We start from the raw sequence: 17,173 nt of genomic DNA, 5'->3' as shown, positions 1-17,173 counted from the left end.
ATCTTTTCAGTTGTACTTGGTAAAAGGAAGAGAGAAGATGCAGATGAGAATGTGGAGTATGGTGAAATGCCCGAGAATACAGACGACCCTTTACACTGTCCTGTCAGACTGTATGAGTTCTACCTCTCTAAATGGTGAGATCGTTAGTATTCACAGTAATAGTCAACATCTGTTCACATCACTTTACGAGTCTTCCAGTGAAGCTTCAAGCTTTCGTTCCAACCGAGCAGGAGTCGGACCTGATTCCAGTTGTGTAATCAGTTCATCTTGGGCTTCAATCGGCTGTAAAGTGCACCTCCTGTTTTGCTGGGACGAACGCCCGCAGACTGCACTTTCGCGGATCAGATTAGAGGATGGATCGTTTTTTCTTTTTTTGCATCTAGTAAGGATTTAATGCCAAAAAAATGTTGCTGATGTGCTGACCTCAAGCAGAGTTGAGCACACAGGGCGAAAAACACAGGCCTGCCTTAATGCCACACATAATTCAACAAATTAAAATAGAAAATAAAAAATGGATAAAATTGCGTAAATCCTGTAAACACATTACGAATTCATGAGCTTGATTTGGTATTTTGTTCCCACGTTAATATATACACACACATCACAATTCATCAGTGCATGAGGACAAAATGCTAGAAAAGCACAGCACATTTATTGGAAGAAGAAGAAAAAAAAGATAAAAGAGGCGAATCGTTTTTATTGCTCTATCCATCTACTTGATAATAGTTTGAAAACCCATATACCTAAGAGTACCATTGATCCTCGTTCAATAAAACTATGTTCATGATCTGTTTGTCATAGCGTGACAACGGTATTCATTATTAATACGGAGCTGGCATTACAGAGACATACTGAAAGAAAGAAAACGCTTGAGAATGCGATGAAGGAGCAAAATGCATCGCTGCCATCGTGTAAGCTAGGACTGGCATTAAGTATAGCAGTGTGACATTTATATCGTATTTCTCCTGGACGTCTCATTCTAGTGTTCGTAATTACATAGGATATTTTAGGATATTTTTGTGTCTTTAAGACTGCTGTGTTCTGATTGGACAGATGCATCACTAGTGGAATAAGAAACCACGCCCCCTTTTTTTTAGGTGTTGTAAAATAATAAATGCTGAAAAATTTTAGAAATTGACTATATAATTGTATTTCTGCCACTTTCTATAACAGTCCGGACTCTGTAAAGGGAAGTCCAGATGTTTTCTACCTGCAGCCTGAGAGTTCCTGCCACCCTGGCAGCTCTGTCTGGTATTCCGCCCAGTCTCTGGATGGCACCATTTTGGACAGCATGCTATCACGCATCCTTGCCGTTCGGGACGTCCATCTGGAACCGAAGCAGCAGCAGCAGCCGCAGCAGCTGAGCTCTTCAGACGAAGACACCTCGTAAATTACACACTGAAAAAAAAAAAAACGAGAGACGTCGCACAGACTCTGCTGTTCTTGTTGAGCTCGAAGTGTTGCCACAGCTTTGAGAAACAATGAACGGGGGTGAAATGTGACTAATCAGACGCCTACATGCTGCGTGGGTTCTGGAGGAGAGACAGATCTCGACGTTCACGGATCGATTCAGCCGGTTTTATTCTTCTGCTTAGTAGAATGTTACTACGATGTTACAATTGCATGCTCTGGTAACAGATTACTAGTTTACGATCATCTGTCATTTTTTCTTCTGTTGGATTCTGAAGCTGTTCACGTCACTCTTTAAGTGCAGACTCCATGTGGAAAAAAAAAAAGTGTATTGTGGAAAAGTCTGTATTATTAAAAGAAAATTGGCAAAACTTGATCACATATGGGATTAGTTTGTAACTCGAAAGGATCATCAGGATCATTTAAACCCTCAGTGCAGTCAAATTCTGATCCGAAATCTGATCATGTCAAACATCTTCCTATTTGGATGTCTCATTCATGGTGTGATTAAGTATCGAGGAGTTGACTGAAAGAGAGAGAGAGAGAGAGAGATCATGAAGAGAAATATATTTTATTTCATAACACTAAATAATGAAGCAGGTGTACGTGTGGTTCTTTGAGCCAGTCTGACCAAATCATGAATATCGATGGTGTTTTCAAACTCAAGATTCTGAGCTCTTTTGGAGCAGAGGCTTATAATCACAACTTTAAGATTTCTTTCAAAACTCGATTGCACAGTTCCATACCTTATTGTCGTGTTCATCCATTAGCGCTCGGCTTTTTTAATTTTTCCTCTGACGTCAACACACAAGGTGAAGAACTTTGCACCTTTTTAGCCGTCGTTAGCCAGAGATAGATGTCTGCATGCAGCTCAGAGCACAGGTAGCTTCCACCCCTGATGTGGTTTCATGCAAGTGAGCCAGACCAGCGTTTTCAACAGGACCAGGAATCGTATTTCTGGACCATGGCTTTCACACACCGTCAAATACAACCAACCCTGGAAACATTTTTTTATTTTAAATGCCAGAATTGCTTGGCACCTAGTCATGAGCCTTGAACCATTAGAGACTATTCACACATAACATTATAATGCTTACTATTATTATTATTATTATTATTATTATTATTATTGCTTTCTTAAATTAGGTGGACTCACATTCTTAGGGTCATTTTTTATTCAGTCGTAGGCTTACTTGTCTGTTATGTCAGCTTGCCTGCATTTGTTTATTTATTTATTTATTTTTCCTTTTTACGTAACTGCCCAAAGATTAAATATGTGGCACGCATACTTTTGTTTTAGTTTTAAGCAGCAAGGACCACACGGTCACAAGAGAGGCCAAATTAGTTCTGCAATGTTTATCCACAAGATTATGCAGATATTTGCACAAGATATATCCAGTGCCTGCCTACGATGTAAGGCCAATTGTCATTTGCTACCATGGTAACCGAGTGGAAGGCTTTTGCTTGAGCGCTGTGCTGGATTCTGCAGGTTTTCGAGACACGAGCAACAAAAGTGGGTAAGGATGCAAACAGTCATCATGATTACAGTATTAAAAGTGTGAAAAATAGCTTTTTAAGAAAATAATGATAATAAAATGACATTTTTATTACTTTGCTTTGTAAAGTCCAATAAGGATATCTTGGATAAGTCATACTTTGATATAGGGCTGATATATATATTTTTTTTTGCCTCCCGCATCTGCAATGATGCTCAATTATTTAGAGACGTATGTAGTGCTGTTTTTTTGACTTGTCACGATATACTGGAACAACATGGAATAACTCATAACCTAATCACGTTTCGTGTTCAGCAGAAGTGTGTGTGGGTGTGTGTACAGGGCACAAGAGTTGTCAATTGAGAGCTTTTGAGTATGTGTGTGTGGGTGCAGAGTAGGAAATTCACAAAGGCCAACTAACAGAACGAGGCTAGTTTTGACAGTATTAAATGGTTGATTTGATCAAGGACAGCTACACACTCGTTAGGAAAATAAATCTTAATTATCTATAAATATCTTACAAGGTTGTGATAAATAAAGCTGTCGTTTTTCCCTTGTGTAATTGGAGTTGTTGGAGGTCATTTTAGGGGTGAAACCCACACTGGGATGAATATGACTTAAAATCAGGTGAAAGAAGAAAAAATAAAAAGTCCTGATAAGTACGAAAGCCCTGAAGCAGCATCAGTACTTGGGGGAGGGGAATCAGTGATTGAGAGAGTCAGAGTGAGAGAGTGTGAGAGGAGGGAGCTGGAAGGAGAGAGAAAGAGATCGAGAGAGAGAGAGAGCCGGTGTTGAAACAGGAGGCCGTCAGTGTTTCTCTACAAAATCGGATGATATTCTGAAGACCGAGTTCTCATTCTTGAATGTGGACTATACCCGCATTTCCTGGACAGTTTTCGCACTTGGACCAAGGAAGCATGAGAAACTGGGGCTGTCCATCTGTCCTTGGCAGTGATGCTGCTATGATTTCTGGATGGGGGATCCTCATCCCCACTAATGGAAGTGATGGAAATGATTATCACTACGAAGAGACAAAGTAGGCAGAGACTTGGATTTTGCCAATTTTGGATCAGCAGTGAGTTTTTCTTTTTCTACGTTGTTACACGTTTCTTTTGAACATTTGAGCAACTAGACATACTCTAAAGGTATGGTGCACTCGTCACAAATATCAGCTCTGTTTGCCGATCAAAGCAGATGGTGAATAAGTACAGATTGCAGTGAAGGGATGTGCTGTGAAGCGAGGTATACATCTATTTATATTGATTTCCAAAGATACCTGAGTGTGATTTTGTCTATTTCAAGAAGTTGCATTTCTGCCTTTCATTACTGCAATGTCCATAATGTATAAAGAGAGTTATGGATATTTTTTTTTGTTTTTTTTTAAAGTAGTGAAAATGACTTAACACACAAAACCTGCAACTTTACATTTTTAAACCATAAACCTTTTTTTCCTGCGGAAGCTTATTTCAAAATTGTTTACACTTTTTTCCACAATGGGCAAAACACTGAGTCGACCGGGTTGCCTGCGCCAGAGCCCTTGTTGCTCAAAGAAAAATGACAGAGAAGGCTACAATGAAGATGGATATATCCCTCAACGCTCCATCTATGATACAATGTGCATCAATGAGCAGATTGACCATAGCTCAGCACACAGCACTTTGGGGTCGAGGAGAGGTCGTGAGACTGATTTCTCCAGTAATGGCTCCCTGGGTGGTGACATGTTTGACACCAGGTCTTCTGTGCTTCTATCTGGAGGAAGAAGACTGGACGAGCGGTTCATTTTTGACTCTCTGAAACTGGCTAATGATGAACTGAGATCACCGGGAGGGTTTGTTAGGTCAGCTTCCCCAAGTGTGTCGTGTTCTTCAGCACCTGGTGGATCCATGAACAAGAGGCATCTCCACCAGGATAGTGCTAAGAAGGACAGCCTTTGTCGGCACTCTTGGAAGGTCCTTACACCTCCCAAGTTCCCTGAGCCTTTGGAGCTTTCTCCAGGAGAAAAGAACTTTTTAAATCCAGGAGTGGCATTCTTTCCAAGCAGCATAACCTCTCCACAGATCTCCCCTTTTTCTGGATCCCCCTTCTCAACTGGCACACACACTCCATCTGTCTTTTTTTCCCCTTCTCCCCTTCCCTACAGTCAGCAATTCCACAGACAGTCTTTGCCTACCCAGCCCTCATCGCCAAGACCACCTCTTTCAGAACTGTCAGTGAGTGCTCTCATGTGTGGCCAAGATATACAGGGGATAATTGAGAAAGAGCAGGAGATACGGGGACATGAGAATGTCATCAAAGAGCAGACACATTTTGAGACTTTTAAACCTAGGCCTGTTGAGCCCATCAATGAGCAACAGCCCTCCACACCAGAACCTGAACATGACACTGCACCTCTTTTGCATCCTGTGATCCCTAAAGGGCCAACAATCTGCAAAACTTCAATCGAATCTACCTGGCCACGGAGGCTCATTGGTAGAAGAAGGACGGTGAGACAAGGAGGGGCAGTTCACAACCTTCCCATTCTTCCTCCGTTGCCCTCTCTGCTCATACGGAGTGTCTCGGATAAAAAGCCGACGCCCCGACTTTCCCCCTTTCCTGAGCACCAAGGAAAAGTGGAGGGGCATCTCGGTAAATCTTTGCTTAAAAACGAACTGAAGGATTGTCCCTTGCAGGACTGGAAGATTTTGAGGGAAATAGAAGAGCGGAAAGCTGGATCAACTAAAAATGAGCCACAAACTGTGGAAGTCGTGGAAAGCTCAGGTAAAATGTCACCTCTTCAAGAGAAACCTGAGGAAAATGTTGATGAAAACATCCCATCTGAATGTGAGGTTGAGAACTGGGAGGCTGTGCTTGAGATGGTCAACTCGCTTTGGGATGAAACATGGAAAGACTCAGATTCTCAGAATTTAGGATCTTTGAGACGCTGGCCACTTTTGCATCCTCCTTCAGGTTTTGGTGGCTCACAGGCCCCTTCTGGTACAAGTTCAGAGTTAGGAGCTGAAGATCTACTGGAGCTTGAAAGACTATGTAGAGAGGACTCTATCGATTCCGAGCTCTGTGACTTACTCCACTTGCAGTCTGAATCACAGCTAGATGAACACAAATGCAATGTTATTGTCACGCAACCAATGGGACATTTTAATCAAGCTTGCATTCCAACCATTCTGGATCTTGGTACTGTCGAGGCTCAACTGAAAAATAAGGACGGGCAAACTGAATCACCAGATTCCAATCTCACTTTGGACTCGGACTCCAGTGGGGTTTTTATGTCTAATACCAGCCAGACCAGTAAAGAGGACATTAACTCTGATGGTGACCGATCCGTGTGTGAATTAGAACTGGCAAGAGCGGCTTTACCTCATAAAGGCAACAACAAACAAGCTTTCTCCAGAGCGACTGGAATATCCAAACCAGAAATAATTCACCCTAAATGTTCAGCTCTAGGCAAAAAGCAAACATCTGACACCACAGATTTAAGCAAAGCCATTAATTTGAAAAAAGTTCAAACCAAAGGCATAAACAGTTCCAAATCCTTGGACAGTGGATCTCTGGGGCAAGAGATCTGTAACACTGTGAAAACATCAAAGACTGATGTGCTTTTATCCCAGACTCCTTCAAAACCTGATATCAGAGGAACTTTACTGGATAGCAGTGATTTGGATCCTTTTGTTGCAACAGACAGCTTTGTCTATCTTGCAGTTTCAGTTCTGCCACCCCCCAAAAATAAGAACCCCATTCCACATCAGGAAGATGCACCCATTCCAACTGGAAATGAGCCCTTACTCCCTGCCTCCATTCCAAAACCAGGCCCTTATCCTGATGAGTGTGATTTCCTTTCCACTGATAGTTTTGTTTATCTGGCTGCCCCAGATTGTCACCTGCTGGTCGCAGAAGGTCATTCTGTATATGACTCAGATTCTGAGGACAGTGGCTCTAGAGCAGACTTTGTTCAAGCCTCCACAGTCGGAGACAGTGACTGGGACTCTGACCTGACCGATTCGGACCATGAATGGGACCACTGGGAAGAGCTGGAACAGGAAGTCCTTCAGGGCCTTTTTTGCGAAGACCAATCAGAAATGGTCAAAGAGTGCCATGACAAGCAAGCGTGGCCGATTTCTTGCCAGCGTGCAGAGTTGGCTGCTAATGTTGAGCAGGATAATGCTGGGGTGTCTTCACAGCACCCGCAGGGGGCAGAGCCACACATGGAGATGGAATCTGTGTCCTAACAACTCTTCTCACAGTGTCAAAACAGATGCACTCATTTTAGAAACCTGACCTCTTGGTAACGATTGGGTAATGGTAATCAGTTTCAAAATCCACCCCTGGACAAGCACATTATAGGTCTCCTATTTAAGCAGTACTTGTATTTTCTAGACCTATGTAAGTTGTGAGTTGCTTAGATTTGTTAGCTTGATCATTTTGTTGCTTATGTGGATCCTATTTAACTGAACAATCTGGCAATTTCTAGTGGCAGTTTTGATGTGATTGTGATATTTGCTATAAGGGGTTTCATCAGAGGATAATTAAAATTGCTCAAAATCAGCGCAATATACTGTCTTGTTAAAAAATAATACTATATTTGCTATATATAGGATATATATATATATATATGCAGGGCAAAGTGTTAATGCTTTATGTTAATGTGCTGATTTCTGAATGAGTGATGAGAATTTTTTTTATTATTATTATTTATTTTAATTACAGTATCAATGATAGCATTCAGTGCTGCTGAAGATGTTTGCTGAGTTAGGTTTGCACAACATGCCAGCCACAAATATTTACAGGGTCGTACGTTTTACCTGTAAGCATATCAACAAGGCAATAGAAATGCATTATTGTACTCCGCTGTCAATAAAGCAACTGTGAAAGACCAGAAATATATATTGGACTTATTCCCTATAGCTATTTTTTGCCTTTAGCTGAAAAGCTGACAGGAAATCTTGAGTGTGCTATAACAACACCCCTCTTCCTCACTCCTCCTCAGCTTCCCTCTCTTTCTCTCCGTCTCTCCTCCTGCCTTCAGCTTCTCTCTCCATCTGTCTCATGGCCTAGAAATATATGATTTCTCATGTGTATTGTATGAAGGGAGGACATGAGTGGGTAATGTGGGAGGCCAAATAGGTCTATTTTAGGACAAATTAATTAGCTCAGTCTTAATGAGGCCAAAAATGTAATGCATTGTGCACCAGTATAAAAACACAAATGGGTCAGAACAAATGACATCACGCTCCTGTGTTTGTGCTATCGTTGTCCGTGACTTGCTGGCACCTTTTGTTGCTTCTCAGCAACCCACATTGCACTCAGTGTGGTATCTCCCATCTGTTCCACACTATGTTCTGTGGCAGTGTAACCCTGATTCTCAGGGAGCGCCGTTAATTTATTTTGGCTTTCAGTGCAAATCCTGCGGCTATGTTTGAGACAAACTTCGGATTGAGGTCAGACTTTTAACCCTACTGCGATGCTCAGGTGTCCACTACTTAGAAATGTTACTTAGACCATCAACACAGGACATCTTCATCTAGTGTAATATGGTTTTTATTGAAAACCTAAATGGCTTAAAAACAACAGAGCCATTTTGGTTGCAGATATACACCTTGTAAAATAAACAAAGCATATCCTTTCTAGCAGGAGCCAGAACGTGGTGGAGACAACAAAAGAAAGCGGTTCAGAGAGAAAATGTTGGCTCTGTGATGGTGTGTGTGTGTGTGTATGTGGGATGCTTCACTGTGTTCATGTGTGTGAGCCAAAGCTAGGGCACATGTGTAGGAGGAGCTGAGCTGAGTGGGTGACTCAGTGAGTGGGCTTTATTTTTTTTGCGCTTTTGTGTTCTCTGGTCAGTGCGATGTATTGATTTGTCATATGACTCTGTGTGCCTGCACTTCATCCACTAAAGCGCTACTGATTAGGAGATTATTGAGGCTGCTTATAAATATTAATATTGCCTGGAAATAGGGGCATCTTTGATTGAGATACCATGAATATTTGCAGTCAGTATTGAAGGAAAATTGCCTGTGTGTGTGTGTGTGCGGACCATAAAACGTGTAGGAGGGATCTGATCGTTACTGAAAGATCAAGAGGTGACGTTTATGTAACAAATGAAAGTCTACCATGCTGCACGGTTTTATTTATGCATCAAATAATGAAGGCAGGATCAGAATGTAAAATGGATTGAACTAAACATCGTCTAGGACAGAAAGACTTTCAGAAAGTCGGCTAGAAACTATGTGAGGGATACCACGACGGACAATGTTTATGAGCTCACTGTTTAAGATTCCAGCCTCCTGTTTATAGAAGGTTAACTCTGTACATTCCGTGCCAACTCCACGAGCTAAACACTAGCTACACAGGATTTCAGTACAGATTTTGATTGGAACATACTATAGAGGAATATTTCAGAACACAGCCATGCATACAAGTCTCATTTAAAGGAATCGTAGACGTTGCACTGACCCTGGTTTTTATTCTTTTACAAGTAGAATAAAAGACTGACCTGTGACAAATAATCTTGTGTGCAGTAACTGTAGTTAAAGAGAGAAAAAAAACCAAAACAACACAATGCATATATCTTCTATTATATTCATGGCACTCTTCAAGGATTTCGGGAACAGTTGTCGCACCTCCCACAGTCCCGCGATCACTTCTCCTGATGCAACAGCACAATCATCAGCAGAAGGTTTGCTGTGCACTTCCAAAAATGATCTAAAATACCTTTCAGTGTAACAAAAGCAGCATTATAAATAACCAGTAAAAAAAAGTATTTAAGCCAACAGTGACCCTAAATATAAATTCATCATCTTATTACTTGACTGATAGACTTTTTACAAATTACCTGAGTTTTGAGATTTCAGAGATTTCAGACAAGTGCTATACATAGTGATTGCACAAGCATTCACCCCCTTGAACTTCTCCACATTTTCACAACCAGGAATTAATTGGTATTTGATCTACACAATATGTCTAAAAGGTGCAAAATGGTTTCATTGTGATATACAGGTTAATGAACGAAAAGGGGGAAAAAAATGTGTTGGTTGCATAAATATTCACCCTCATGTCCCTGACCACCTTTGGCTGTAATTACAGCTGCAAGTCTTTTCACACCTGGATCCAAATTGTCTTGATTTTTTTAGTCCGTTCTTCATGGTGAAATCGTTCAGACTGGACGGAGACGGTATCCAGGGTGATCAGCAACATTAGAAAAGTTGTATCCTTTCAGTTATTTTATGATTGCGGAAACAGCAGTAATATGATCGCAAATGACGAACCCCAATGACAAATGACGAACTGAATGAATCACATGAGTGAGTCATGAGTCATGAATGCATTGGAAATAACCAGTCTAACAATACTTCCCAAGACTCAAAGGTTACAGAAAGTTCTCGGTTCTTTAACTTTGAATCTTGTGATGAATTATTTGCCTAGTAAAAATGCTTTAATTTCAAGATCTCTTCTCATCAAATTATGTGATTTAAATGGTGAACCAATTCTCCCCTAATGTGTTCATCACTCTTATCCAAATTTATGTATATTCAACACAGGCTTAAAATTCAGCGACTCATTCATTGAGGTTCATTGAATAGATTTACAGTTCAGGAGGACAATGACCCCTCATTAAATGACACTTTTTTCAGGGGATGTCTCCGTTTGTTTTAACAGAGTGAGGTTTTCCACACTGATGAGTGTAGGATCTATCCTATGTTTCGGTCCGTGATTTGCATGATCTGTAACATCGTGGTGCTCATAATGCGCCCTTTCAGGAATCTTTTGCTTGAGTATGCGTTTGTATATTTTCTTTCCAATTAAATAGCACATTTCGCACACGCACATCAGGATGCAAAATGCAGACGTAGCCACCATAAAGATGGTGAAGATCTTCTTTTCTGTAGGCCGTGAGATGAAACAGTCCACCGTGTTCGGACACGGCGGCAGTGAGCACTTGGAGAGACGTGGCATGTCAAAGCCGTTATAGATGTAGTGCAGGATGTAAAGGAAGGTGCAATCGAATCCCACTTTGAACAAAAGGCTGAGCATGTATGTCCACCAAAGCCCTCCACGCCTTTTTCCTGGGTGGGGGTACAGATGTTCACCCTCATGGTGTTTCATGTACTTTTTATCCTTCTCTTCTCTCAATTTGACGTGAGCCACCACCAAGAGGGATGGGCAGGTGACGAAGATAAGCTGCAAAGCCCAGAGGCGGATGTGGGAGATGGGAAAGATGCTGTCGTAGCACACGTTGGTGCAGCCAGGCTGCCTTGTGTTGCACACAAAGTCTTTGCTATCGTCGCCCCAAACGCGCTGTGCTGCTACGACAAACACCAACACTCTGAACACAAACACCATAGACAGCCAAACACGACCAAAAGCAGTGGAGTATTGGTTCACTCCACTGAGGAGGCTCTGCAGTGCTGACCAGTTCATCCCCAATCTGTGTCAATACCTTAACACACACACACACAAACACACAAAGCATCAAGACAAACATTAAAAGATGTGCAAATAAAATTCTCATGCCATTATGCTAGTGCAAACACATCTAGATTACAGGAGACTGTGTTTACTTGATCATTTTAATTGATGTATTGTTTTTTTCCCCCCAAGTAAAATTAAAAATGTCAAATGGTGTAGCTATTATGGTTTTTCTCACTTGGATACACAGTGTATTTGTATCTGTTTACTGCGAAGGAGGCCAATCTTACCCGGAAAGGCTCATTGTGGGTGCAGGTATTCATTCCAACCAAGCAATAGCCACACCTTATCCGGTCTATTTAAAGCCCACTGATTAAACCGGTCTCCTGTTGATTAGACTGACAACCTGCAGCCACACCAATTTGTTCCTGTCTGATATTCTCAAATGAATTCTGTTCTATTTTCCAAAAAATAAACAAATTAGTAGGAAAAACCGTAAACCATCCTGTCCTTGACCAGGCGATTACCAAGGATGATGTAATACACCATTGTCTTTTCTTTTGTTCAGATGCCCTAGCCTCAACCACGTGCAAAATTCACGACTGTATAGAAGATTATTGTCTGTTTGTTCGGAATAATAATAATAATTCTATTAAGTAACACCTCTAGTACAAACACACAGCTTGGCACATTAGTTCATTTCAAATGTGTTTGCAAATTGGATTGCATGTAAATACAAGTTTCTTTGACAAGTATAAACACTGTCGCTGCTTTGAACACATTTTCCACTTCTTTCCAAAAACTTTCCACACAACACTTATTCTTCAAAATATACTATTACTTTCGAAAACAGTTATATATGTGGCTCCGGACGACAAAACACAATGAAGATTTCAGAGAGGGAAGAGGCAAGAAGAGGCATAGACAATAAAGAAGATGACAGGTAAACTACTTTATATGCTGTTTTTAAAACAAAAATCCATAAAATTCCTTATTCCTTAATTTTCAATAGTTGTATGCAAAAGTTTAGGCACCCCTATCCCAATGACTTTTCGCTCTGCATCAAAAGCGTATTTTCACACACTCTGCCTAGTCTTCGAGAGGTCTAAGACTTTCCGATGTTCAAATCAGGGGATTGTGAGGATAATTCCTAAAGATTTGGAAGCAAGTAAGGTTTCCTTCTGATTACTCTTCCATGCAGATCATGATCAGTGCGGCTAAGTAAGCCCAAGATTTTATTTTGCTCCGAATTTGGTCTTTCTAATGACAATTCTTGAGCCTCTTGCCTAATGAGGCACAATGATTCCTAATGAGTCAATTAAGGCATAATAAGATAAATTAGACTAAATTCTGAGCACAAAATTTTGTATACACCACAGTTGCAATCATTTTTTTTCCCCCACATATTTTTTTATATTCATTTAATAAAGTATCTGTGTACTAAAATATGCATTAAAATGATATTTCCTTTTTATAAATAACTGCAGACGTTTCAAAAAATCAGCTGGGGTGCACAAACTTTTGCATGCTGCGCAACGAATGAGAAAGAGAAAATGAAAGAAATGCATACTTAAATCTTGGAACAAGACTGGAGATATGGATGTAGTGATATCATTAGCTGTGCAAATTCTCAACAGACTTTTGTTTTGGTCCAGTCAGTCATCATAATTTGGCCTCAAATATTTCCTTATGGCCTTGATACATTCATTTGTGGCCGCTTTATTGAAAAAATAACCATCATTTCACTTCAGAGGCTCTGTAGGTATATGATCCGAACCCACATGAGCATGTCTTTGTGAAGCGGTTTAACAGAAAAGGTGAAGTCATCATCCAGGAGTCATAGAAAACAGGACAGATTTGTCACTCTGTAAAGTATTTCCCCTGCTGTTCAGCCACTATAGACACCAGTTACTGTTTTGTGAGCTGAGATGGATGAAAGCTTGCTTTAAGTTTCCAGTGTACTGGAACAGATTTCCATATGAAACTTCCTCATGAAAATCACTTTGAGACAGATGGCTTCACGGTTTCTCAGTAACATGACATGAGCTGCATGTTTTGCCTTATTAACTGTACGAAAGAGACTAAAAAGAGGGGCTGTGAGAGAACGACTATTAATAACTTATCATAAATCAACATAATTGATAATAGGAATGAACTTGTTTGGTGGATGTTATGGAGAGAGAGAGAGAGAGAGAGAGAGAGAGACAGAGAGAGAGAGAGCCATGTAGTGGGTTGGCCCCCTGTCTGGATGTCCCCTGTCTTGTGCTCCGAGTCCCCTGGGATAGACTCCAGGCTCCCTGTGTAGGATACGTGGTACAAAAGATGGATGAATAATCAGGTTCAGGGTAGTAAACCTCATTGTTGATTATTATCCTATAACATTTACAATTCACAGAGTCCATGCTTCAATGGGTCAGGGCTGTTTTGGCAGCAAAAGGGGGACCAACACAATATTAGGCAGTTGGTTATGCCTGATCGGTGTATTTATATTATACTTTTTATACTTTCTATATTATAAAGATATAACAGGTTTAAAACACCATCTGTAGTTCCTTGTTGTTTTTTTTTGTTAAGTTAAGCTTTTTGTTCATTGTATTAAACACAATGACAGGCTTAAATATGCAAATGTACAAGAATGAAAAGCATAAGACAAGAACAGGAATGAAGATAACATCCTGTCAGAGCTTCACAAAATCTAAGCCAGAAGGATGAATTAGTCATAGAATGGTTTTTGTCAGATTCCATTGGCTGTGACTAACATTATAACATTTTTCTTTCTAGTGTAACGTAATACACACGGAATGCAGCAAGAAAGGGTCTTGAGTAAGTGGGAGATGTTGGTTTAGCATTCTCTCTCTCTCTCTCTCTCTCTCTCACACACACACACACACAGTGCCCTGTTATCTGCTATTCAAATTCCTTGGCTTTCTACAAGTTTCATCCTGTCAACTAGAGTTGTTTTTTCCCCAAACATATAGAACACATGTATATACATATATGGTCAATATGTATAATATATAATATGTATTTGTTCTATACATAATAATGATAACAACCCAGTTGATGTTGCATGCAGTATAACTCGTATCTGAATCAGCTCTTCTGAATTGATCAAGTAATCAAGTAATGAAATGCAAAAAGATGATGATGATGATGATGATGATGATGATGATGTTGATGATGGGGCTGCCGGACCATTCATTCACCAGTCATTAAATAGGCTTTACATATTTTCTTACATGTTCTAGGCATTTAATCAGGCGTGATTTGATTGGACAATGGAAACAAAGGGACCAGGATGTATCTAGTATGCAAATATACAATACTTGCAAGTATGCAGTATGCAAATCAGAAGGAAGAAGTGTTACGAATGCCGTAGGATTCTGAAGATCTTTCAGAATAAAGAAGAACTTTTTTTTCTTGCTCTATTTTTTTTTTTTTTTGCGACATTATTTATGCTAAAATTAGAAAAAAGAAAAAGAAAAAAGTCATGAGCTTGCCATTATATCATTATTACTGCAAAATGATTTCTGAAAATAAAAAATAAATAAATAAATAAATAAGTTATTTTATTTAATAGCTTACTTAATGTTTTATTTATTTATTTATTTATTTATTTGAAATTTATATTAATAATAAATTGTAATCAATCAAAAATTTAATGAATAAAAAAATAATAAATACATAATAAAAACATTAAATAAGCTATTAAATAAAATAACTTATTTAAATAAAATAACTTCTTTCTTTCTTTCTTTCTTTCTTTCTTTACTCCTAGGAGGTCAAACATACTGGAACATAAACACATGTACACCCTTTTAATAAAACTTTCTGATATTATAATAGAACTATTTTTATAGTAAGATCCTCTGATTATGCTTACAGCAAACAAATGAAGTGTTTACTAAATCCAGATTATTTATTTTTTTTTAATGTTTTATGTAGAATTCCTTGACTACTAAGTACAGCATTTACTGAAAACCTACTTTTAGAGCTCTTCTAACTCTAAAATAAAACCCTACTGATACACAAATTCCTAAAACTTATAATAAATTCTTTTAAGCTTACCTGCCCGTGAACAAGGCCAGAGCTATGCTGAAGGTGAACACGGCTCCTCGCCTCAGACTGTCATTGCATATGAATAAAAATCCAGTCAAACCTGCTCTGAGAACATACACCTAAATGAAAATCTCAAAGCCTTTGGCTGATTGTAGAGAGTGTACAGGGCGGTGCTTAGTATGCATGAGGTGTCGTCTCACACAGGATGCAGATGATCCTACAAAACCAAGACCAAACACCACCATCTCATCTCTGTACTACTGTAAACACAGCTGCTTTAACCGTACACACTGAGTGATATAGAAGCAGTCACAAGGATTTAAAGGGCCAATCCGTGCTATTTGCGACACAGAACGAATCATTTCTTTTCATTACATGCACTTTTTTTTGCACCTTTACAGGGTGACTGCTCGCACAAGACGAAAAGTGGTTTCTACAGCTGAGATGTGATGGCCACCGTGTTTAGATCGTCTGATTGCAATCACTAACCAGAGGCAAAGCTGCAACAGAAGATTTTTTCAGGTCCAGAAATGGGTCCAGTACTGAAAAACGACTAAAATCATTAAATAAATGTAATTAAACACATACAGTGGATGTCTTTATCCCAGACTGTGGCATGAATCCAAAAAGACTGAGTGGTGAAATAAAATCAACAAAATATTAGTTTAGGCATTAGGCAAAAAAAAAAAATTGCATACTTGCAACTATAGGTTAACTTCATTTTTATACATTGTAAGGGGTTTAAATCTTGGCTTCATGTTTTTTTGCCATTTAACCAGGGGTGTGTAGACTTTATTTTTTCCATTTTATTTGTAGCATTACTTTAGTGTAAGAAGTCTCACCCCTTGCTTCAATTGATAATCTCACCTGAATACTACAGATTTGTTAATTCTCCTATAATCATACACTGACCAGGCATAACATTATGACCACCTGCCTAATATTGTGTTGGTCCCTCTTTTGCTGCCAAAACAGCCCTGACTTATCATGCACTGTGTATTCTGACACCTTTCTATCTGAACCAGCATTAACTTCTTCAGCAGAAGCTCGTCTGTTGGATCGGATCACACGGGCCAGCCTTCGCTCCCCACGTGCATCAATGAGCCTTGGCCGCCCATGACCCTGTTGCCGGTTCACCACTGTTCCTTACTTGGACCACTTTTGATAGATACTGACCACCGCAGACCGGGAACACCCCACAAGAGCTGCAGTTTTGGAGATGCTCTGATCCGGTGGTCTAGCCATCCTTACGCTTGTCCATTTTTCCTGCTTCTAACACATCAAGTTTGATGTTCACTTGCTGCCTAATATATCCCACCCACTAACAGGTGCCATGATGAGGAGATCATCAGTCTTATTCACTTCACCTCTCAGTGCTCAGAATGTTATGGCTGATATGCGTATATGCAATCATTCCAGGACTCTTACTCATAATCAGATCTTAATCAACACCCTTTCAACACTCTTAAGGCGGTTTGTTTGCATTCCTTTACACCTGTATACTACAAGGATACTTTAGTTAATCTCACTATCCCTTTAATCCGGTCTCACCCCATACAAGGATTGGCTCATTTTTAGTCTCAGGCTTTATTCTAGGTTTCGTCCTCACATAATCTCTGGGTGTTTTCCTCATATCATCACTGGGTGTTTTTAGATCTCTAGTTTCACCTCTAGCATGATCATTAGGAATCTAAAAATAAATCTACCTCCGGATAGCTGCTGCGTAATTACTATAAACGTGCTATTGAAATAAAATTGAATTCAGATTGGCTAGGAATTTTAATCAAACTACAGACTACTTCCAAAAT

The 17,173-nt window shown here is 39.8% G+C and overlaps 2 protein-coding genes across 3 annotated transcripts in view; one reads left to right on the top strand and one right to left on the bottom strand.

Moving 5' to 3' along the window:
- Positions 1-1,920, top strand: part of si:ch211-266o15.1 (zinc finger MYM-type protein 4) — a 32,981-nt gene extending 31,061 nt beyond the window's left edge. Inside the window, exons 28-29 of the mRNA XM_058399780.1 lie at positions 11-134; positions 1,174-1,920. Coding sequence (XP_058255763.1) covers positions 11-134; positions 1,174-1,390 — 341 coding nt within the window. The 3' untranslated portion in view covers positions 1,391-1,920. The remainder of the gene's footprint in view (positions 1-10; positions 135-1,173) is intronic.
- An 8,078-nt stretch (positions 1,921-9,998) lies between these two features.
- Positions 9,999-15,530, bottom strand: gjb9a (gap junction protein beta 9a). 2 transcript variants are annotated; one of them, XM_058399784.1, is made up of 3 exons: positions 15,375-15,514; positions 11,597-13,603; positions 9,999-11,337 (listed from the first exon to the last, which is right to left on the bottom strand). In XM_058399784.1, the coding sequence occupies exon 3, from the start codon at positions 11,316-11,318 to the stop codon at positions 10,512-10,514; it is 807 nt and encodes a 268-aa protein (XP_058255767.1). In that variant the 5' UTR covers positions 11,319-11,337; positions 11,597-13,603; positions 15,375-15,514; the 3' UTR covers positions 9,999-10,511. The 2 variants fall into 2 exon arrangements, with proteins under 2 accessions (XP_058255767.1, XP_058255766.1); XM_058399783.1 differs by lacking the exon at positions 11,597-13,603 and having other exon boundaries at positions 15,375-15,530.
- Between the last annotated feature and the right edge of the window lie 1,643 nt (positions 15,531-17,173).

The sequence above is a fragment of the Hemibagrus wyckioides genome, linkage group LG09 (genome assembly GCF_019097595.1).
Source record: "Hemibagrus wyckioides isolate EC202008001 linkage group LG09, SWU_Hwy_1.0, whole genome shotgun sequence".
NCBI classification, from domain to species: domain Eukaryota; kingdom Metazoa; phylum Chordata; class Actinopteri; order Siluriformes; family Bagridae; genus Hemibagrus; species Hemibagrus wyckioides.
Note: the sequence above shows the minus strand (reverse complement) of the source record. Positions and strands in the feature narration are given on the sequence as shown.

What these genes read in the sequence shown, in the direction of transcription:
- gjb9a (XM_058399783.1), bottom strand. Translation starts at nt 11,318, where the DNA reads ATGAACTGGTCAGCACTGCAGAGCCTCCTCAGTGGAGTGAACCAATAC.